Consider the following 21,928-nt stretch of genomic DNA (forward strand, 5'->3'; position numbering starts at 1 on the left):
GTGGGTCAGCTGTGGGGGGCACAGGTGGGAGACCATGTGGCCCCTGGACAGAGCAGGAATGGGCAGCGGTGGGCAGTTCAGATTCCCGGAGCAAAGGGTGGGTGACAGCATGGGGAGGCCAGGGAAGCGGTTCATAGCCAAGGGCTGGATTCAGCGGGTGTCTAAGCCAACAGTGGGGGGAACCACACTGGGGAAACCCTGAGCCCACTCTGAGCAGGCACCTTGGCCAGGAAGGGGCTGCCTGAGGACCATAATGCTGTCCATCTGCTCAAGGGCACAGTCCCCTGTGACCACGAGGGCTCAGGACTGCTGCCAGCATTGTGGGGTTACCTCTCGGCATGCAGGAGTGCTGTGCTTATCTGCTCCGCAGGGAGAAGTGGTTTCTATTTTCATGCCCTACCAGACTGCCACATGAGGAGACGGGACAGCTTGGGGGGCGCAATCTGGGAGGCCCCTGTAGCTGGCCAGCCTGAGACACCTCCCCCCCTGCAGCTGGCTGGCATAGTCTGAGAAACCCCAGCTACTGGCTGTATCTGTGAGGGCAGGGAAGGGAGCTTCGGTGGACCTTCTCAGTGTTTTTAGGAAGGAACAGGATTGAGATATCGCAGTAATCCCCACTAGGCCCCCATACCCACCACTCACGGCCTGCCTGTACCCCAGCCCATCACGGAGGGTCCCCAGCTGTGGAGGTTTAGGGCACTGACTGGCCTAAACCCAGGGGGTCAGTGCCTGCCTGGCCATAACCCCACTCTAGGCAGCCAGCCTTCCCAGGGCACAAGGAGCAAGACAAAAGACTCGGGAGGACAAGTTGGGTTTTTACCTTTTTATAAGTTTTTTTTCCTTTTTTTTTTAATATGAAAATTACTTGAAAAGACAAGGGGCCAACCCCAGCAGCCGGCCACACAATTCTAACATTCCAGGTGTAAGTTACAGAGCTTAAATTCATCTACAAAAAAAGTAATAAAAATAAAATTTAAAATGGCACCTTCAACAGAACACAACAGAACTGCCGCGGCTGCGGCTCCTCGGCTCCACTCCAGCCAAATGGGAAACTCAAAGCTAAAGGGGCTCCTTGGAATAAATCTTGGAATAAGTTAGAGACCAACTCCCAGGGCATTGGTTTCTCTGGGAGTGAGGGGGCACTACCAAATGGGGCGCAGCCTGCGGGGAGGGCGGGTGAGCGAGGGGCTAGTCCTCGATAATGATGGGCTCGTCGTTCACTGGGGCTGGCGCAGGTGGCCGCAGCGGCAGTGCTTGGCTCTGGCGCAAGGCGATGGGCTTGTAGGGCCTGCGGGCGGCACGCTTGGTCTCCGATGAGGACAGCAGCTTGCGGATCTTCCTGCAGGCAGGCAGAGCAGGCGCCCGCAGGCATCACGGGCAGGGGCAGAGGCAAGCACATGGGCAGGGACCCCAAGGGTTGGCCTCAAACTACAACCCAGAAGGTCTGAGGCCCTGCCCCACCCTTAGACCATAACCCACTTGTCAGAGGCCCTGCTAGCCTGCCTGAGGCCACAACCAGTTTCTCAGTGGCCCTGCCCCAGGCTGAGACCACACCCCACTTGCCAGAGGCCCCTGCCAATTGTTGAGGCCTCAACCAGCCTGTCTGAGGCTCCACCCACAGCCCTGCTCATTCTGAGACCCTGCCCCTCCCAGTGGCACGGCACTGCCCCAACCTGGTCTCCTCCGTGGCCATGTAAAACACATCATCGGGAGCATCAATCCAGTTCATCCGCCGCCGCTTGACGGGGGGCAGGGAGCCCCCCCGGATCAGGCGCACTTTGGTGGGGTATGACTTCCCATTGAGCAGAAGGTTCCGGCTTGGTCCCTGCGGGGAGAAGGGGGATGAAAAGACTATCCCAGAGCACAAGCATGAGTCGCACCCCTGACTGGAAGCACGCCCACACTGCACTCACCATGTGCCTGGCCTGTCCGTGGTTCGCCAAACCTGCCAAGAGCAAGGCAGCAGCTGAGACTGGGCATGCCTGAACCACAGTTCCAGCAGGCAGGGTTTGAGAAATGCTCCGAACCTGGACCCCGAGGGCCCTTTGTTTCTGGCCAGAAGCACCTTGAGGTACTCAGCCAGCTGCAGGAGGCAGCCCAGCCTGCCAAGTATGGTGGGCAGGCACCCACCACCACTGATTTCCTGGCAACAACCAACTCCCTAACCAAGGGGGAGGGCAAAGGCTGCGTGGCTGTGCCTGTGAGCAGGTCCAAATGTGTGTGCGTGTGTGGGGAGAACATGCAGATGAGCATGCAGGTGAGCATGTGCAGGTGAGGAGGATGTATGTGCAAGCAGGTGTGTGTGTGCAGGTGTGAGCCAGCGGCATCTGTGGTCATGCAAGGGTCTGACTGAGCAGTGTCCTGGCCATGGGGCCCACCCGGAGGCCAGAGGCAATGTGCCCATGGGGCCTGCAGAACCAGCTCAGACTTCAGGGATACCCCAGGAGGGTATCCCCAGGAGGGGAATGAGGTGTGGGCCGGCCCAGCACTCACACCACTTACCCAGGTAAGTGCCTACCACAGCGAGCCGCAGAGGGAAGAAGCACAGGGGGTGTTAGTGCCGATCCATCCTGGCCCACCCCCACCAGGCCCACCCCACTAGGCGCCTCTCCTGGCACTAACAAGAGGTGGCAGCCAGGCGAAGTGGGTATCAAGGCCAGGCCTCACTCCACATGTCCTCACTGGGCTTTGGCAAGGCCAGGCTGTGGGGACATGGCCCGCTGACCAGCCCACAAGCCACACGTCACAGCCCTCCTGATCCTCACACGATCCTGTGCCCACCAGAGGGCCCAGGGCACCCCCCAGCCATGCTCACGGCCCCACCCTATCCACCTCCCCAGGGGGCCCACAGCCCCACCAGCCCCGCCAGGCCCAGGGCACAGAGGGGTGCAGGCACGACGAGCGGCAGAGGCATGCGGCAATCAGCGTGGCAGTGGCGGGTGGAGGCTGCGGGCAGCCCGCCGACTGCCATGAGCACGAGCACAGCACATGGCCCCCGCCAGCGGCTGCCCCAGGCCTTACCCCTACTGGGCATCAAGAGGCGCTTCTTCATGTTGCCTGGCCATGCCCGATGGACAGCGGGGAGAGAGGAGAGAAGACAGACTCGATGAGCGGCCGGCGGGCCAGGCTGGCCCAGCCTCAAGGCCCTCGACTCACCGTCCACGCCGTTGTGGTGTTCGTAGCCCCTCTTGCCCAGGATGGTGGGCGAGCCGCTGCTGATGACAGGCGCTGGCTTAGCAGGGCTCAGGCCACTGGGCACGTTCTTCACAGGCTCCGGCTTTGGGGGGCGTGGGTGAGCCTCTGCAGGACATAGAATGGGTCAGCGTGGGGCCAGCTTGAAGGTACTTCCCTGTGGAGTGTGGCCAGCGGGGGTAGGTGGGGCCCCAATGCCCAGACAGCCAGAGAAGCCCAGCCCACTTATGCCTGTAGAGCACACACTGAGCTCAGGGCTCTGGAATGTCTGCAGGGCATGGCACATCACCCCTAGGTCTGGGGACAGGGCTTCGGGCAAGACACATAGGGCTGCTGCACATACGGGGGGGGGGGGGTTGTGTGTGTGCCCACTAGGTGGGTGAGGAGCAGGATGGGAGCCAGGCACCGAAGCCCCATTCCCCAGGCTTGGGGGTACAGGTACCCCAGGACAGGACAGGATGAGGTGGAGCAGGTTAGGGATTCACTTAGGTACCACAGCCCCACCCCCCAGGATCAGGGATGTGGACCCCCCAGAGCAGGGCGGGTGGAGCTCACCCAGGTACCGCAGCACAGCCTCCAGAGGTTTCCGCACAGCCTGCTTCAGCACCAGCGGGCTCTGCGAGGCCTCAGGCAGCCGCGCTGTACCTGTAGGGCCCAGGGCCAGCGTGAGTGAGGGGCACAGGGCACCAAGCCAGGACATGATGAGAGGCACGTGACACTCACACTCAGCCTTGATGGCGGCGCTGTTGACAGGCATGTAGGGGTGCCGGGCTGCATGCTGGGGCCGCAGGATCTCCCGGCACAGGCGCCGCGCAATGCGGGTGAGTTTGGTGGTGTGCAGATAGAAAGCCTGGCGCGTCTTCATGGCGAACTTGGGGCTCCCGCTGCTCCGGGCTGGAAGGCCATGGGGGCTCTGCGAAAGGGGGCGCGCCGCCCCGACACAGCGCCATGACCGCGGGCAGGGGCCACAGGGCCAGGCAGGGAGGCGGGGCCGGGCAAGCCGCTTACCAAGTTACTGCGGTTGGGTCCCGGCCTCTCCCCATCGAGCCGGGTTGGCATTTTCAAGCCACCATATTTCTTCCAATATGTCCAACAAGAGGCGCAGAGACGACACTGCATGTTAGGGGGACCCCAAGAATACCACTGGTAAGACTGGGCGGCTACGGACAACAAAGTTGGAGATAGGCGGGTTCTTAAGCAGGACCAGCGACGGCAGAGCCCTCAGCTGTCCCCCGCCCGGCCGGCCGCCCCCAGGGGGCCCGGAGGAGGCTCCCCAGGAAGGGTGTGGGCCCCCGGCGGGCCCCCCGGACCGCGGGCAGCACCCGGGCCGGGCACTTACTGTAGCAGCTCTCGCAGGCTCGGCCAGCCCCGGGACTCTGGCCCGGTGCCCCAGCACCATTCACCACGCCCGCCTTGACATTATTGCCGCTGATCTGGTTCGGGTTTGGCTTGTTACTTTGGGGAGGGGAGAGAGGAAGGTGTCACAGGGTGCCAAGGGGTGCCTGTCCCCCAGGCAGGCCCGCCGGGTGCCTCGGTACTCACTAGTTGGGGATATAAACCTGCTTCAACTTGCTCTCAGCCTCGGCAGCCTTCAAGCGTTTCTAAAACAGAAGAGCCCGAAACACACAAGTGTGTGTATGTGTGCGTGTCGTCTGCAGCCCTCACGTGTATGTCTGCGTGCATGTGTATGTATCCTTCCATTCACAGCTCTCGTGTCTGTCTGTTATGTGCATGTGTGTGTGCATCCATCGTAGCCCTAGTGTATGCACGTCTGTGTACATGTGCATGTGTGTTCGTCTGTCTGCAGCCCTCCTATATGTGTGTGTGCGCATGTTGATGCCTGTCCGTCTGTAGCCTGTGTGTGCACACCCCTCTAGGCGCCACGTGCTCCCAAGGCCCACCTGCTGCACGTATCTGTCGGTGGTCTTCCACATGTAGTAGTACTCGATGATGCTTGTCAGCGACTTCCAGGGCAACTAAACAGGGTGGAAGGCAGGGGTGAGGCAAGGGGCTCCCAATCAAGGCCCAATGCCCCTTGCCCTTCTCCAGCACCCACCAGTCCTCTATTCCTGTGTCCCTGCAGTCTCTGTGCCCAAAGTGTGGAGTAGACATGGTCAAGAGCAGAAGCCTATTCCTGGGCCTAGAAGTCCTGTCACGGCTGCAGTGCCAGTGGCAGTAGCCCCAGGGCTCCCTATGCCCAGCTACACCCCAGTCGTGGCATGTGTGTCTGGGACTTTCTCATGCAGCTGTCGTGCCAACTAGCCCCGAGGCATCAGTGTAGCCTACAGCATGAGGTAGCTCCTTGTCATGGGTCCCAGCCCGGTCACGCCCCTCCAGGCCTGCCTCGCAGAAGAGGTAGGCCACTTCCTCAGGCAGGCGGGTGGGTGGGTGGCTAACAGGGGCCCTGATCCGGCACTCACAAAATCCTGCTGTATGTCGGTGAAGTCCTTGCCATACTTCTCCAGCGCCTCCTCAAACAGGCTGGCCTCGGACGCTGACCACTCCTCCATCTCGTCGCGGCACAGCACTGGCCCGCCCTGCGGCACCAGAGCCGAGATGGCCTTGGCCACATCGTACACGCTCTTGTGTAGTGTGTCCATGGCATGGAACTGCGGCAGGAAAACATGGCCAAGTATGCACATGAGCACACATATACACACACACACATATATTCATGCACCCGCATGGCCGGGCCCCCCCCCTCAGGGGCTCCATTTGAAGGAGAGCAGGAGCAACCCTGAGGGCCCCCTAGACCCACTTCCTATCTGGCTGTGAGCAGGTAAGGGGGGGCCATACCAGCGTGATGTCCCGGGACGCGGCAGCCGCGCTCATGTGCAGGCTGGGCTGCCGGACGGAGCTGCTGCAGTCCAGAGCCCGGGCGAAGGTGCCCACGGAGCTGGCGGAGAGAAGCACTAAGCCAGCAGGCCGCCTCGCACAGCCACACCCCACACACATACACGCTGTCCGTTATGGGATCAGGATGAACACCAGCACCCCGGGACAAACAATAGACACACTGGGCTAGACATGGAGTATCAGGGGACAGACAGCATATCCAGGGACAGAGTATCCAGGGGACAGACACTGACTCAGTAAAGTGAGTATCCTGGGGAAGACAAGAGTATTCTGGGGAACACCGAGTAACGAGTATCCCAGGACAGATACTATACTGAGAATCAAGGAGACAGACACGGGATATCCCAAATGGAGAGTACACCCCAGGGACAGACCTCAAGGATCCAGGAATAGAATCTGGGTGTCCTGGGAGCCTCCCCACCAGGTCCCCAGGCTTCAAGATTGCACACCCCCTGCCAATAGGGCCTGGGAATCTCCCCCTGCATGAAGCACTTTCTCCTGGGGTCAACCCAGTGGCCAGGCTTGAGACTGAAGCGCATGTACAACACCCCAGCATTAACCCTGCCAACAGCTGGCCCTAGGGCACCCAGAAAAGTGCCCTTCAGGGCTGGGCCTGGCTCCCCACGGGCCCCGCTGCTGGAACCTACCGGGCTACCACCAGGAACTGGTCGATCTGCTTGTCCACCAGTGGGTTGTGCGACTCCCACACCTTCGTCTCCAGCTTGGCCTGGTCCCGCCCGTCCTCCTCACCTGTGGGGAGACAAGCACGGCAAGGGGCTCAGGGGACCCAAGACTCCCACAGGGCCAGGAACCAGACTAGCACCACCTCACAGGGCCACGCAGTAGGGCAAGCCTGGAGAAACCCGCAGAACATACAGGCGCACAGACAACAGGCCCCCACACACAGCCTCTCACACATTCCCTCAGACACTGTTCTTCACACTTATATGCTCCCTTGCTCCCACACAGGTCCCTCCAGTCCACAGGCTCCCTCATTCACACCATTCACATGCTGCCTCCCACATGTGGTCCTACACACGCGGTCCCTCTCCTCTACATGCTCCCTCACACAAACCCTGCCATGCACAGGCTCCTGCAAGCACACACTTACAAACATGCTCCCTTATACACACAAACTGACACATAGGATCCCTTAGTTACATACTCCCACATGGGTATGTCCTCACATGGACACACAAATTTCCTAACAGACACATACTTCCTCTAAGACACACACATAACTTCCCACAAACACACATACACATAGGCACAAACTCCTTGACAGGCGTGCTCACACACGTAGGCATACACGAGCACACGCATGTTCATGCTAGGCACTACTAAGGGATCCCAGGTGTCAACCCCCCCCCCCCCCACCGGGGCTCAGGTACAGTCAGCTGGGCAGTGTACCAGGATTTGGCTGAGACACTGGCCCAGCAGAACCACCTGGATCTTCCTCTCAGAGCGTGGACATAGCATCCACAACGCACCGCCCCAGCTCGGCTGCTCCAGTCGCCAATCCCCAATCACACCTGACACAGTACTGAGTACAGGGGAACAGTCACCCCATCTAGTTGACCACCCAGTCCCTTGTGCTGTGCTCCCTGGTCTAAGGCCCTCCTAGAACCCCTGCTCCAAGGGCCACAATGAACCCTCCAACCGAACAGCATACCAGGTGGCCGTACCCAATGTGGAAAAGGCTGCCAGCTGGCATGCAGCAGGCAGAGGAACTATGGGAAACACAGACAGGAGATGTGTCACACCCAACAGGCCTTCAGAAAGCAGCAGCTTCAGAAAGGGCAATGGTGGGGCCGGGCGGTGGCGCTAAAGGTAAGGTGCCTGCCTTGCCTGCGCTGGCCTTGGATGGACCGAGGTTCGATCCCCCGGTGTCCCATATGGTCCCCCAAGCCAGGAGCAACTTCTGAGAACATAGCCAGGAGTAACCCCTGAGCGTTACCGGATGTGGCCCAAAAACCAAAAAAAAAAAAAGAAAGGGCAACGGTGCATGTGCTGGGTAGGGGGCTAGGGCTAACTACTCTCCCTAGCCTCTACTGGCACTGCCTGAGCCAGCCAGGCACCTCAAGCTGGGGGCCAAGAATGGACGAAGAAGGTCGAGGGCTGCAAGATGGAAGGTCCCACGCAGGGGAGATGGGAGGGAGGAATGGGAAGGGTGGAATAGATAATAGAAGGGAGAGGAGGGGAGAGGTGAGAGCAGGGAGGGGAGAAGGAAGAGGAGAGAAAAGGGAGCCTCCTCACCCCTACCCACCTTCCTCCAGCAGATCTGTGATGTCGGCCTGGTACCGGCTCCCCACGCGGATCTCGCCTTTGTCTGCCAGGAGTGTCTTCTGCTGTGGGTCATAGACGAGGGAGTAGAAGAAGAAGTCCTGCAGAACAGCATGGTTGGTCAGCATAGGGAGAGCAGTCAGCTGCCAAGCGCCCCACCCATCTGTGCCTAGAGGCAGTGACTGAGGTGGTGGGGCACATGGGTCTGAGCCTGCGGCTGCCGACTACAGCAAATGCACCAGCACCCCTCTTGTTTTATTTGGGGCACACGTGGCAATGCTCAGGGCTCACTCCTGGCTCTGTGATCTGGAATCACACCAGGCAGGCTTGGGGGACCCTACAGAACGCTGAGATCGAACCTGGGTCAGCCGTGTACAACACTCTGGCCCTCTCCCCTCATGTGGCCATCTCCTCAGGACCATTGTATTTCCCTGGGTATGGGCCGTGCCAGGATCCCACATACCCCAGTCATGGCTCTGCACGTCCCCACAGCTAAAAAAGGACACACACACACACACACACACACACACACACACACGGCTCTGCACGTCCCCACAGCTAAGAAAGGACACATACAGAGCACACACACATACACACAACACACACACATTGTATTCCCCTGGGTATGGGCCGTGCCAGGGCCCCACATACCCCAGTCATGGCTCTGCACATCCCCACAGCTAAAAAAGGACACACACGCACACACACACACACACGCACACACACACACACACACGCACACACACACACACAGCTCTGCACGTCCCCACAGCTAAGAAAGGACACACAAACACCACACACACACACACACACAACGTATTCCCCTGGTTATGGGCCATGCCAGGGCCCCACATACCCCAGTCATGGCTCTGCACATCCCCACAGTTAAAAAAGGACACACACGCATACACACACACACACACACACACACACACACGGCTCTGCACGTCCCCACAGCTAAGAAAGGACACATACAGAGCACACACACATACACACAACACACACACATTGTATTCCCCTGGGTATGGGCCTTGCCAGGGCCCCACATACCCCAGTCATGGCTCTACACATCCCCACAGCTAAGAAAGGACACACAAACAACACACACACATACACACACAACGTATTCCCCTGGGTATGGGCTGTGCCAGGGCCCCACATACCTCAGTCATGGCTCTGCACGTCCCCACAGCTAAGAAAGGACACACACACACATATACACACTGTATTCCCCTCGGTATGGGCAGTGCCAGGGCCTCACATACCCCAGTCATGGCTCTGCACGTGCCCACGGCTAAGAAAGGACACACACACAACACACACACCAGCTACCTGAGGGGGCTAAACTGCTCCCCACCAATTCTCCTGACACCATGGCGCCCCCTGCTGGACTCCAGAGGGGATGCACTCACAACACCTCCAGCCCGGATAACCAAGAGACAGCAGCAGGAGGGTCTCCTGCTTGGCTTGGCACGTCTAACCTCAAAGCTTCACTCAGCTGCCCCATGGGAGACACCCCCCACCCCTCCAGCACTGGGGACAGAGCTGGCCCGGCACTGCTCTTCAGCTGGAGACGCCACCTGGAGCCCCCACTCCAGTCCCTGGGTCCAGGGGTCCCTAGTTGGAAGCCTTAGACAGTCATCACTCAACTCAAACCTCTGAATGGACAGATGGACTCTCTCTCTCTTCTCATCTATCTCTCTCCTTTCTCTCTCTCACACACGCACACACAAAACCCGAGGTACACGCACATGGACACACCTTTACACATTGGGTCACAGGCACAATCACACCCTCTCAACACACACACACACACACACACACACACACACACACACTTTCTCTCTCTCACACACTTGATGCTCACCTCCCTCTCCAGGTAGGACTTGAGCGACTCGGTCTCATTGAGGAGGGTGACACTGCATTTGCCCCTGGAAGAGAAGGCACCTGAGTACCCAGGAAGGAGCAGGGAGGTGGCCCATTGAGGTGTGAGGTTTTGGGGTTGTGCACTGCAGCATGCTTTGTCGCAGACGGCCACCAAGCACTGGTACCTGATGTGCGTGGCCGGCAGGGACTCAAGTTGCCTCGACAGGAACAGCTCCCGGTGGCGCAGCTGGTGCTGCAGTTTCTCAGGCAGCCCCACCATCTCAGGGTTCTCCAGCTCTTCCTCCAGCTCCCCTGTGGCGGGGGGTGGGGGGTGTCTCTCTTCAGTGTGGGAGGTAGGGGGCCGGGAGGGGAGCATCAGAGTAAGTGGTGGCGCAGCACTTACCTTCCTCACCGTTGTCAGCTCCAGCTCCTGCTTTATAGCAGACAGACAGGGCTAGACAGGAGACAGCAGTTAAGGGTCACCAAGCACATGGGGGCCCCATCAGCTCCCCCGAGCAGAGTCAGAACAACAGCACCCCAGTCCCAGATATCCAACCTAGGGGTCCCTGAAGGCTGGTTTTAGTCAGGGGAGATGGCAACACCTCCAACTGGGGACATGAGGGGCCTCTCCGCTGGTTAAATGCCAGGAGGGAAGGGGAAAAGGGTGGGGCTAAGCCCACAAGGGCCTGGGGGTGCACCTCTGCCACACCTCCCCACGATCCTCTACCATCACACACCCCCCATCCCCTGCACCCACACTCACTGGCATGCTTGTCGGCCAGGGCGATGAGTGTGCTGGAGATGTCCCGCCGCCGGTAGAAACACACCACCTTGGCCTCCACGTTGCCATTCGCCGTCTGCAACCGAGCAGGGTTCAGTTGCTGGGGCTCCCCAGAGCTTGCTCCCAGCAGCCCAAGCCTAGTGTGGGATTCTGCACCCCATCCACATGCCATGAACGGGTCCTGTGGATCCCAGGAGCCGGAGGTGCAGTTCTCCCTCACATGCTCCCCCAACACTGTGGAGCCTAGCACTGAGATCTGGAACCGACCAGAATGCTATAGACTCAGGGGGCTCCTCGAGGACTCAGCCTTGGACCCAGGTCCTGTTGCCCCAGCTGCCCATGAGGTAAAGCCCACCAAGGCAATGCTGCGTGTTTGGGATACCCAGCAGATGGGAGACAACAGAGATGGTAGCAAGGACCACTGGGTAGACCAAGGACTGTCCAGCAGTTTCTGGGGTCCTGACCTATCCCAACAGCAGCGCCCAGGGAGCACGAGGTGCTTCCTGGGGAACCCCGGAGCCTCGAAGAATTTCTGAATCCCAAGGCCAGGCTGGGGCTGTGCTGGCCATGCTGCGTGGGGACACACATAGACACAAACATACACGCTGGGACACACATGCACACGTAAACACACTCCATACACAAAGACAGACTCACAGAGAGACACAGACACCCCCACACCCCTACCCAGACACCACCAGGCTGTGCTGCACACCTTGTTGAGCTCCTCGATTCTGCGGATAAGGTAGGGGTTGCTGGACGAGTTCTCAAAGTACACGTAGTCTGCAGAGGAAACACACACACAACAGTCAGTCAGTCGGGCAGGGGCACTCCACCCTTTGGATCCCTCTGAGAAGACCCACGGAGCCTCAGGCCAGCTTGGGACTGATCACCAGGGAAATGCCCAGGCTAGATTAAAGGAATAGGCCAGCCCTGTGCAAGCAGCTATGCAGTATCACTTCCAGGGATGCACCTGAGGACACACACCTGTAGGGATGCACATGTAGGGACACGGCTTGGGGCACACACCTGTAAGATGCACCTGCAGGAACATACCTGCAGAAACACGCTCAGGAGTTCACACAGCAACACAGGGCCATACCCGAACACAAGTGGACAGAAGTTTGTGCACAGCGAAGGCACAGGAAGGCACTGCAAGGAGGTGGCAGGGCCACTCCCTGATGCTCAGCACCGCCCTGTGCCCTAACCCCACAGGCAAGCCATGCCATAGGGCAACAGAGGAAGATGGGGCCCATCAGGGCAGGGTGCTGGGGCAGACACCCTAGTGGCTCCTCCTGCAAACAGACCCATGACCCCCCAAGTAGGGTGAGTGCAGGCCGAGCACGGGCCTGGCAGCCAGGGGAGCAGGTGCTGCAGGGCAGAAACAGCCCCCAAAGGCCGCCAGGGCTTGCAAGGGCCAGAGAGGGCCAGTGAAAGCTGCCACATCACTCGCGACACCAACACTGCAGGCCAGGACTCGGCTTGGCATTTCATCCGCAACCTCAGACAGCCCAGACGGGGCCCAAACAAACAAAAGCCACAATGCCACGAGACCCTCTGCCAGGTATGGGCCTGGGCTAGAGCCAGAGGCAGCAGTCTAAAACTTCCCAGGACAAGACAGGACCCCAGGCCAGGGGTGGACCCCGAGCCCATCCAAACAAACAGGATCCTGGTGGCCAGAGTAGAATTTTCACAGCAAAAGGGACAGGACCCTGGAGAGAATTTAAAGGACACCTGCACAGGGCATGACCAACCCAGGTTACATCACACAGGGTCTTCGGAGCCCACCCGGAGTGAGCACAGCTGATGTGTTGGTGTGGGGGGAGAGGGGGAGGGGAGAGAGAGCGAACACATATCCGAACAAACTGGAACTGCATCAGAGAAAAAGGAAAGAAAACGAGTGAGGTGAGACAGAGGGAGAGAGGAAGCAGCATCAAGGAGAGAGGAAGCATCAAAACAAACTGGAGGGCCGGAGTGATAGCACAACGGTAAGCTGTTTGCTTTGCACGTGGCCAACACAGGACAGACCTAGTTCGAATCCTAGCATCCCATATGGTCCCCCCAAGCCTGCCAGGAACGACCTCTGAGCACAGAGACAGGAGTAACTCCTGAATGCCGCCGGGCCAAAAACCAAAAAAACAAACAAAATAAAACCCCTGCATAAACCCAACACTAAGGCAAAGGAGGGGAGGAGCAGAAGGAGGAGGGCTGGACCCCACAGTAGGGAGGAGTGGGCAGGGCCCCCACAATAGGGGGAGGCAGCTCCCCCTCAGGGGAGGGTTTGAAGAGCAGCTCCAACTTGAGACTGGAGTGACACAGCCACACACCAAGGCTGGCAAGGCAACAAAGCTGCCCAGGGTACCAGGGTCCCCGACCCGTGTGCTGAACCTGAATCCGCCATCCCTGTCCCAGCCTTCCTCCTCCTGGGTGTGTCTGAACATACAAACTCCCTGGGCTGGTGACTCTCCAGGTGGGTCAGGGCTGGGGGAGGACCCCCCAGGTACATCAGAGGGTACAACCGAGCCAAGGGGCACCGCGGGGGGCCAGGCAGAGACAAGAAGCACTTCATTCTGTACACTGGTGCCAAAGCAGCCGCTGAGCAACATCAAGACAGCTGGGCTGGCAGCAACTGCATCACAGGGGTCCCCAAACCCTACCAGGAGTGACCAGAGCCCGGAGGGAGCCTAGATCACCTCCGGTTGTGGCCCAAACCACCCCAACTCCAAACACACAGACTCAAAATTCCAGAAAAGGAGATGAGACCCCCTGGACTAAGCGAGCAGCTCACACAGAACAGAGGGTGCTCTGGGGACACCTGAGACGTGGGACCCAACGGTGTGGGGAGACAATCCCCCTAATCACCCTAGGGCAGCCAGGGCAGAGCAGTTGAGCAGTCCTGGATCCCCTCACAGGAGGGCGACCTGGGGGCGCTCAGGGACCCCAGCTCAACCCCAGGAGAGGCAGGGTCCTAGTGTGGCCTGCAGCCAAGTCCCCCTCCTCCAGCAGGGAAGGGTTCCAGAACTTCTCTGGGCCCTCAGCCCTATTTCAGAGCCTGACAGTTGCCCAGGCCTCCTCAGGCCCTTTCCCAAGCCACCAACCTCTTCGGGGGTCGGGCCACGGGCTGTGGGGAACCCGGGATGGCCTGGGGCATGTGGGGGTCTCCAGGGTGGGTCCTAGCCAATCCCAGAAAACCAAAAAAATAAATGAACTCAAGAGAGCCCCAGAGTGTTGACTGTACTTCATGACCCCCTACAGCCCCCCCCCCATACCCCTGCAGAGGCTACTGGGATGTTCAGGTCCCCCTGGAGCCAAATCCCAGGACCATCAAACGAGGACGGGGCAGCGTCAGGGCCAGAGCTGCCTTGTCCACATCGTCCACAGCTCCCAGGGCACCCCGGGGCTCAGTCTTGCCATGGGGTGGGGGGGAGACACACACCGCGGAAGGGGGCACAGGCTCCGCTGGGGGCAGGGCCAGTGGTGGGGAGAGGCAGGGACCCCCCACGCTGCCAGCACCTCCCCGTAGGGAGAGGAAAGGAAGGGCCTTCCTTCGGGGGGCACACCTGCGGGGGGCAGGCCGGAGGGGAGAGGGTCGGGGGAGGGATGCGGGGCCGCAGGGCGGGAGGCAGGGCAGGGTGCAGCCGGGGAGCTGCAGAGGACGGGCGGCGCTGCTCGGAAAGGGGGCCCGAGGCCCCAAGTGCGGGGAGGAGAGGAGGGGCGAGGCCGCGGGGGTCCGAGCCGCCCCCACCCGCCGCTCCCGGGGCGCAGCCGAGGCCCTGCAGGCCCGGGTCCGTCTGGGGTCCGCCTCCCGCGTCCCTCCCGCGGCCCCCATGGCCGCCGGCCCACGTGCCTGCTGGGGAAGGGGCAGGGGCTCCGGCCGCCGGGGGCCAGGCTGGGGTGCGGCCGGGCCAACAGGTGGGCGCTCCCGCGCGGCGGGTGGGCGTCCGGCGGGGCGGCGGGTGGGGGAGGGGCGGCGCGGGCGGGGGGAGGGGCGGCGGCGGCGCGTGGGGGAGGGGCGCGGCGGGGCGGCGGGGGCGGCCTTACCTCCCACCCGGTACATGTTGGCGGCCATGTCCGGGCCGCGGCGCGGGCGGCCTGGAAAATGGAGGCGGCGGCGCGGGCGGGCGGGCGGGGGCGGGGGCGGGCGGGGGCCGCGAGCGGTTTAAAGGGGCCGCGCAGCCGCCGCCGCCGCCGCCGAGGCCGCGCAGGACGGAGGCCGCGGCCGGGAGAGGAAGGGGCGGGGCCTCGTGGGCGGGGCCTCGCGCCGTGGACGCGGGGCGGGGCTTCGTCGGGGCGGGGCTTCGCGCCGTGGATGCGCGGCGGGGCGGGGCTTCGGCGGGGTCTCGCGCAGTGGACGCGCGGCGCGGCGGGGCTTCGGCGGGGCGGGGCCTCGCGCGGGGGGCGGGGCTTCGGCGGCCTCGTGGGCAGGGCCTCGCGCGGTGGATGCGCGGCGGGGCTTCGCACCGTGGAAGCGGGGCGGGGCTTCAGCGACCTCGTGGGCGGGGCCTTGCGCCGTGGACGCGGGGCGGGGCGGGGCTTATGCGGGGCGTGCCCGGCGTGGGCGGGGTCTCGTCGCCCCTGCTCCACCTGCCCCCCCCCCCCCCCGCCCGCCTGCTGCACCCGCTGGCCCACCAGCCAGGCCCCTGGACCCGTCCCCGCGGACCCCATCCTGACACCCCCATCCACCAGCCGGGTCGCCCCCTCCTTGGCCGGTGCTGACTTCCCGGCTCTGTCCCTCCTCCCAGGGTTCCCCCCATCCCAACCTGCCCTCTCGGCGTCCCCCTCACACCTGCCCCACTGCGAAGGTTTGTGCGGCCTGGGCAGGGCCCACACGCCACAGGCCACAGGGAGCCCAAGGGAGTTCGTTGCCGGAGCCACACCCGCTCTTTGCCAGCCTGTGGCTGGGCGTTGGGTTGCATGCTCATTTGGAGGATCAGCCCTGGACGGGGCACCAGGGAACCAAGACCAGTGCTGGGGGGCAGGAAGCAGGGGAGGAGGCGAGGGCCGTGGTCCAGACGAATCTCCTCGGGTGCAGCTTGCCAGCTCTCGGTCAGGTCAGCTCCAAGTGCCCAGGAAGGATTTCATTACACAGTGACTGGACCAGCTTTCCGAGTGATGGTGCAGGAAAAATACCAAAGTATGCTTCATACCAGTAGAGTTTATAATGGTAAAAAAAAGTTTTCCATGAGAGGGCTGAAGAGATAGCACAGCGGGGAGGACACTTGCCTTGCAGGCAGCTGACCTGGGTTTGATCCTTGGCATCCCATAAGGTCCTGAGCCTATCAGGAGTGAACTTGAGCAAAGAGCCAGGAATAACCCTTGCGCACCGCCAAATGTAGTCCAAAAACCAAAATTCTATGAGTAATAAACTCAATTATATCAAGAGGAAAAGAAAAAAAGTGCCCCCATCCCAGCTTGAGGCTGAGCTCCAGGACAGGAAGATTCCTGGGGATGTTGAGGTTAGGGGCTAGATAAGAGCTGCCCATGAGCCTTTTATTTTTTCCATGGGGGATACGCTAAGGGCCAGCCCTACCCGTCACCCACTCACCAGGCCCCCAAGGCTGAGACAATTGCCAGCCAACCTGATGTGGGGACCAGCTGGTCCACCCCAAGGCCAGCCCCTCTGGGATAAGTGCAGGTCCATTCCTATTCCCCTTCTACACTAGGGTTCTAGGGGCCAGGTGGGGCATGGATCCAGTCCTGGTGACAGAGCACCCACCCCCAGAGGCTTGCTTCTCTCCTGGGTGCCTTCTCAGCTAGAGGTTCCTGCAGAGTGGGGATCCCGGACATGGGGCTGGGGTCTCAGACACATGATGGCTCCATCCAATGTCTCCACTGCTGACCCTGTCACCACTCTGGCCTGTGAGTACTAGGACCTCTTGTCAGCCAACACCCACTGTCACCCTGAGTTTCTGTCCAACCACCGTAGGGGCTGTGGGGCTGTCATGTTCAGGGTCCCCCAGAGATTGGGGACTAAGCAGTGATCTCTTAGGCTTCTTGGAGGTGGCACAGGGAGGGTTTTGAGTGAGGTGTGTGGTGCCCAAAGAGGGAATGGTGGGACCGTTGCAGGTGGCCCGGAGCCAGGCTGCCTTTGCTGGCCCATGCTCTGCCTTTCTTGGGATCCTAGTGTGGGGCCCTTCCAAACTCACTGCCCACATGGGAGTGAATCCCCTTCTCCAGAAAGTCCCCACTTCCAGAACCCAGCCTTGACTATCCCTGGTTGTATGTGCCCACATGGGCAAACCTAGACAGGGCCTGTGCGAGACGTAGAAGTAGGGGAGGATGGGCAGACACTGGCCCTGGCACATGCCCCCAGCTCCAACTGAGCTCAGCTTGGCACCCCTGGGGAGACTAGACAGGACTCCAATAAGCACTCAGGGACAAAATAGGGCTGAGGTCGGCTCTTAGAAAGGTGGAGAGTTAGAGGTTCCACATGCTCCCAGGACAGACAGCGGCAGGGCAGTGAGGGAAACCCTGGCTGGCCACGGGGCAGTGAGGGACATCGGTGGCAGCAGCACGTCCTTGTCCATGCCGTCGGACAGCAGCCAGGACACAGTCTGTAGGATGCTCTGTGGGTAGCAGTGCCAGTCAAGGGCCAGGAAGAGCCATGGGGGATACTGAGGCTGCCCCTTCAAGGGTGCCCCACGAGCCCCCACACACACCTTTTCAGGGGATGGAGACTCCAGGGCCAGCTGGCGGCGCTCCTCGATGTCAGTGTTCCAGTGCCGGCGCTGGTACCTGCTCTGGGGGAGCTCACATACCTGCAGGGACAGCAGCCCCTCAGCTCACGGGCCCAGGACAGGCCCAGACAGCAGTCAATCAGTGGCCTTGGGAATTGTCAGTAGTGTCCCAGGCAGTGGTCAGTGCAGTGGTCAAGACAGTGATAAGTGCATTGGTCAGTAGTGACCCAGGCAGATCAGTAGTGGCCTGGGCAGCGGTCAGTGCAGCTGTCAGTACAGTGGCCTTGACAGCAGTCAGTAGTGGCCTAGGAAAGTGGTCAATGAAGAGGCCTGGATAGTGGTCAGTAGTGTCCTGGGCAGCAGTTGAGGACAGGCTAGGCCCAGCACTCCTGAGCCACAGGCCTGACTGCACAGGACTCATGGGTGAACAGCATTGCAGCGGTCCCTTGTACACATGTGGCTGCTCCTCCATGGATGGGAGGGGAGCTCTGGGGAGGTGGAAAATGTGACAGCAACACAGTGACACAATGACAGCCCACGAGACAGCATGGCGGCCTAGGGTTGATCCCTGCACCCCATTGGGTCCCTCGAGCCTTGCCAGGAGAAATCCCTGAGCACTTTCAAAAGCAGAAAAGGAAAAAAGTACAATAATGAAGGATCAGACACTCCTGGTACCTGAATGAAGGGCACTAGAAGCACCCCAGGGACCCCACTTCCGGCATGTACTCTCAGGAGCTGCCCAGCACCACATGCCACAGGAGGTGCAGGCATGAGGACCCCACAGCCACCGGAGCCCCAAGTTCAACAGTGTGACCTGGCTCAGGGCTGGCAGGGCAAAGACTCTGGAGGTGGGTTCCAGACTCTGACAATCCTTCCACCTTTGGATGTGGTGACAAGGAGTTACTGGGACACAGGGAGCCCAACTCTGGCTGAGCCTCCCCCAGGAGGGTAGGGCTCACTTCCAGGAGACATCCCAACAGGACTGTCCCCATAGGAAGCAGGTGCCAGACCGCCCCACAGGCACCCTCAGAGCAGATGTGAATCTGTGTCCCCAAGGATGACTCTATGACAGGACCTATGCTGGCCTTGCTGTGAGGGGCCGGTGGGGAGTAAAGGCGGGCTGGGGCACCCCTGGTGGTTGGGGATCCTGAAGATCTCAGATGGGGTGAGGGGCTGGGAGCAGAGATGAGAACGTGAGACCAGACCTAACAGCAGCACAGTACAGACCCTGCGCGCACGCGCACACACACACACACACACACACACACACACACACACAACTGCAGAACACAACGGGCAACACATGGTTACTCTCAAGCCCAACAGACACACTCACTCACAATTCAGCATGACTTAGTACATGCATATCTTTTCACACTCACACTATAGCCACATGCTTACACTCCACCACAATCACACAGTACAGCCACAAACTTCCAGTCATCACATGCACATCCTCAATCACACAGTCCCACGTAGCCCGGAGAACATACATTTACAACTGAGTCACACACACACACTTTATACAAGTCAACCACATTAAACTACATGCATTCACACATTAACCAAACACACATAACTACACGTGCTCATTCACATGCTCACACTCATTCACACCCCCATGTCACATCCTCACATTCCTCATCACACACATATGCTCCCCTGCATGCAGACAGAATACGGCCCCACGTACTCTTCACAACCTCAGCTCACATACGAACACACACACTGGCATATCAGGAACCAAGGTATAGGCACTCCCACCCATGCTCCATGGGTACCAGGGCACAGATGCCCAGATGCAGGGACTAGAGCTGTAGCTGGAAGTGCCCGCAAGATTAGGTCAAGTTAAGCACTGACGGTGAGCACTGATGGCAAGTGAGGCTGGGGACAGAATGCTGGGAATCATCCTGGGGGGGCCAAGTCACGCTGGAGACTTGGACCATGAGAGAAGGCCTACCAGGATGGTAGCATGAGGCACAATGTGGGCCTCCTCTACCCCAGGTTGTGTGGGATCTGGGATTCCGTGAATGCCTCCCCTGGCCCTGCACATCCCAGACTGTGCATGAGCATGGGCGACAGGGTACAGGAGAGACACTGTATGGGGAGGATCTGTGTGCAGAAGGCAGTTGTGCGACTGTTTGTGCACGTGAGACAAGGTGGTGCGCCAAAACTGGGCTTGGCTCACTTAAGCGTGCACTGAACATACTCGTCTGAAAGAGCCAGCCCTGCCAGAGAGGGTCTGAGCTTGGGGTTTTGGATCCCATCTTGCAGATTATGGTTGGCTTTGCATTGTTTGGGGTCACACCTGATGGTACTCAGGAATCACTCTGGCAGTGCTTGGGTTCTTTTTGGTTTAGGGGCCACACAGGGCAGAACACACGGGGTTACTTCCAAGAGGCTCAGGGACCATATGGGATGCCAGGATCAAATCCAGTCTGCCACGAACAAGGCATCCCTGTTGTACTATGGCTCTAGTACCAACCTCGCAGATCCTGGACTTGGCCTTGGGATCCTCGGGGGAACCCTCCTCCTTTCCCACTGTTTGGGGTCCCTGCTGTGTGTGATCTTGGTGCTGTTCACACCCTACACTCCTGTTGGGGTCTCTGTACCAGGACATATATGTCTCTTCCCACCTTACTGAGATTCAACGGATTTTGATATTTGAAGAAAAATTATTGGAATTTATGAACCTTATTGCAAGATGTGGTGACACTGAGGCTCATCTCCTGGTACCACCCTTCTCTCAGCTGAAATCCTTGTAGTCACATGTGCTCATTCTATGTTGTTTTGGGGTCACACCAGAGGTGTTCAGGGATCACTCCTGGTGGGGCTGGGGGACCATATGGGGGTGTTGGGGTCGAACCCAGGTCGGCCTTGAGCAAGGCAGGTGCCTTCCCCACTGCACCATCGCTCCGGTCCCTGGACCCAGTTGCTCCTGGTGCTGAGGCCATATAGGAATGGGCGCCAGGTGGACTGGGGGGTGCTTCCTGCACTGGGGGAGGTAGAGGGCATGGGCAGCTCAGGTCCACTTTTTTTTTTTTGGGGGGGGGCCACACCCAGCGGTGCTCAGGGGTTACTCCTGGCTGTCTGCTCAGAAATAGCTCCTGGCAGGCACGGGGGACCCTATGGGACACCGGGATTCGAACCAACCACCTTTGGTCCTGGATCGGCTGCTTGCAAGGCAAACGCCGCTGTGCTATCTCTCCGGGCCCTCAGGTCCACTTCTTGCTCATGCTATTGCATGAGGAGTTTGGGCCAGAGAGTGAGCACAGCGGGGAGGGCGTTTGCTTTACAGGTCTGCACAGGTGCACCATGTGCAGTGCTGGGGATCAAACACAGGTGACTGTATACCTATTCTCTCCGATCAAAACTTTCATGGGTGTTTTGTGTGTGTTTGGCTTTTGGGCCACACCCAGTAATGCTCCTGATGGGTTTGAGGGACCAAATGGGATGCCAGGATAGAATTCACGTTGGCTGTGTGCAAGACAAGCTCCCTTCCCTCTGCTCTTACTTTGACCCTGTTTTTGTTTTGTTTTGGTTGTTTGTTTGTTACTTAATGTGTTCTGTGCAGAAAATACTTTTTTCTTTTCCAAGGAAACTGAATGTTTAGTTTTCTGCACGCCTCTGCCATGCATCTTAACTACCTGGAGCTACAGATCCATATGGTGAAGTTCTGCACAGCCAGGGCTGGAACCCTGATCTCAGGCAGGTAAGGTTGTGTTCCGCACTGAGGTCAAGGCCAGTGAGGGTGGCTGGCAGGGCCAACAGTAGCCTTTCCCTGTCTGTGTGCTGCGAGGTGTTCCTTGTCCACCCCAGGCCAGTACGCAGGGTCTCGGTTACCAGAAACCCCGCCCTTCTTCTCGGGAGGCCCCCTCCTCCCTTGGCCCACACTGACCAGCCTCCCCAGGCGGAGCTGTTCCCAGGCTTGGCCTGGATCCCCGTCTGTCTTACCCAGTCCTGAGTCTGCAGGCCCTGTGGACAGCTGCTCCGGGCCGGGGTCGCCTTGGTCTGCGCCCCGTGGGCCGTGGGCACCCGGCTCGCGTCCCCACAACCGTGCAAGCCCACCTCACCCGCAGCTCCGCTCCCAGCCTCTGGCCAGGGCGTCCCGCGGCTCCCTGGGGCCGTCGGGGTCTGGTCAAATCGGGCTGGCCACGCGGCGCGCAGGCTCCCTGGGGCGGCCCGGACCCCAGGGAGCCTCCATCCCGGCACACGGCTCCCGCTCCGGGGGCCCGCCCACTCCATGGTGTCTCTCTCCTGCTCCCCCGAGTGA

The 21,928-nt window shown here is 60.0% G+C and overlaps 2 protein-coding genes across 4 annotated transcripts; both read right to left on the bottom strand.

Annotated features, from left to right (window-relative positions):
- Positions 1-821: 821 nt before the first annotated feature.
- Positions 822-15,093, bottom strand: MTA1 (metastasis associated 1). 3 transcript variants are annotated; one of them, XM_049790545.1, is made up of 21 exons: positions 15,020-15,093; positions 11,694-11,761; positions 10,961-11,054; positions 10,601-10,627; positions 10,383-10,509; positions 10,199-10,262; positions 8,315-8,432; positions 6,696-6,798; positions 5,989-6,088; positions 5,613-5,801; positions 5,094-5,168; positions 4,735-4,793; positions 4,532-4,647; positions 4,201-4,352; positions 3,916-4,105; positions 3,748-3,837; positions 3,157-3,300; positions 3,022-3,057; positions 1,914-1,945; positions 1,674-1,825; positions 822-1,339 (listed from the first exon to the last, which is right to left on the bottom strand). In XM_049790545.1, exons 1-21 carry the CDS (start codon positions 15,045-15,047, stop codon positions 1,189-1,191), a joined length of 2,115 nt encoding a protein of 704 aa, XP_049646502.1. In that variant the 5' UTR covers positions 15,048-15,093; the 3' UTR covers positions 822-1,188. The 3 variants fall into 3 exon arrangements, with proteins under 3 accessions (XP_049646502.1, XP_049646501.1, XP_049646503.1); XM_049790544.1 differs by having other exon boundaries at positions 10,601-10,651; XM_049790546.1 differs by lacking the exons at positions 822-1,339; positions 1,674-1,825; positions 1,914-1,945; ... (1 more) ...; positions 3,157-3,300; positions 3,748-3,837 and having other exon boundaries at positions 3,975-4,105; positions 4,201-4,305; positions 10,601-10,651.
- A 2,270-nt stretch (positions 15,094-17,363) lies between these two features.
- TEX22 (testis expressed 22) lies at positions 17,364-21,906 on the bottom strand. Its single transcript, XM_049790566.1, has 3 exons — positions 21,610-21,906; positions 17,638-17,736; positions 17,364-17,544 (listed from the first exon to the last, which is right to left on the bottom strand). Exons 1-3 carry the CDS (start codon positions 21,898-21,900, stop codon positions 17,380-17,382), a joined length of 555 nt encoding a protein of 184 aa, XP_049646523.1. The 5' UTR covers positions 21,901-21,906; the 3' UTR covers positions 17,364-17,379.
- Positions 21,907-21,928: the final 22 nt, after the last annotated feature.

Source organism: Suncus etruscus, chromosome 17 (genome assembly GCF_024139225.1).
Source record: "Suncus etruscus isolate mSunEtr1 chromosome 17, mSunEtr1.pri.cur, whole genome shotgun sequence".
In the NCBI taxonomy this organism is placed as follows: Eukaryota; Metazoa; Chordata; class Mammalia; order Eulipotyphla; family Soricidae; genus Suncus; species Suncus etruscus.

Excerpts from the sequence above, each read along its gene's own strand:
- MTA1 (XM_049790544.1), bottom strand. The coding sequence starts at position 15,047 with ATGGCCGCCAACATGTACCGGGTGGGAG. Across the intron at positions 4,106-4,200 it reads GACCCAACCGCAGTAACTTG|AGCCCCCATGGCCTTCCAGC; the intron begins GTAAGCGGCTTG and ends CCCCTTTCGCAG. Across the intron at positions 3,838-3,915 it reads CGCCGCCATCAAGGCTGAGT|GTACAGCGCGGCTGCCTGAG; the intron begins GTGAGTGTCACG and ends TGGGCCCTACAG.
- TEX22 (XM_049790566.1), bottom strand. The coding sequence starts at position 21,900 with ATGGAGTGGGCGGGCCCCCGGAGCGGGAGCCGTGTGCCGGGATGGAGG. Across the intron at positions 17,737-21,609 it reads GCCTGCAGACTCAGGACTGG|GTATGTGAGCTCCCCCAGAG; the intron begins GTAAGACAGACG and ends CTGTCCCTGCAG. Across the intron at positions 17,545-17,637 it reads AGTCTCCATCCCCTGAAAAG|AGCATCCTACAGACTGTGTC; the intron begins GTGTGTGTGGGG and ends TGCTACCCACAG.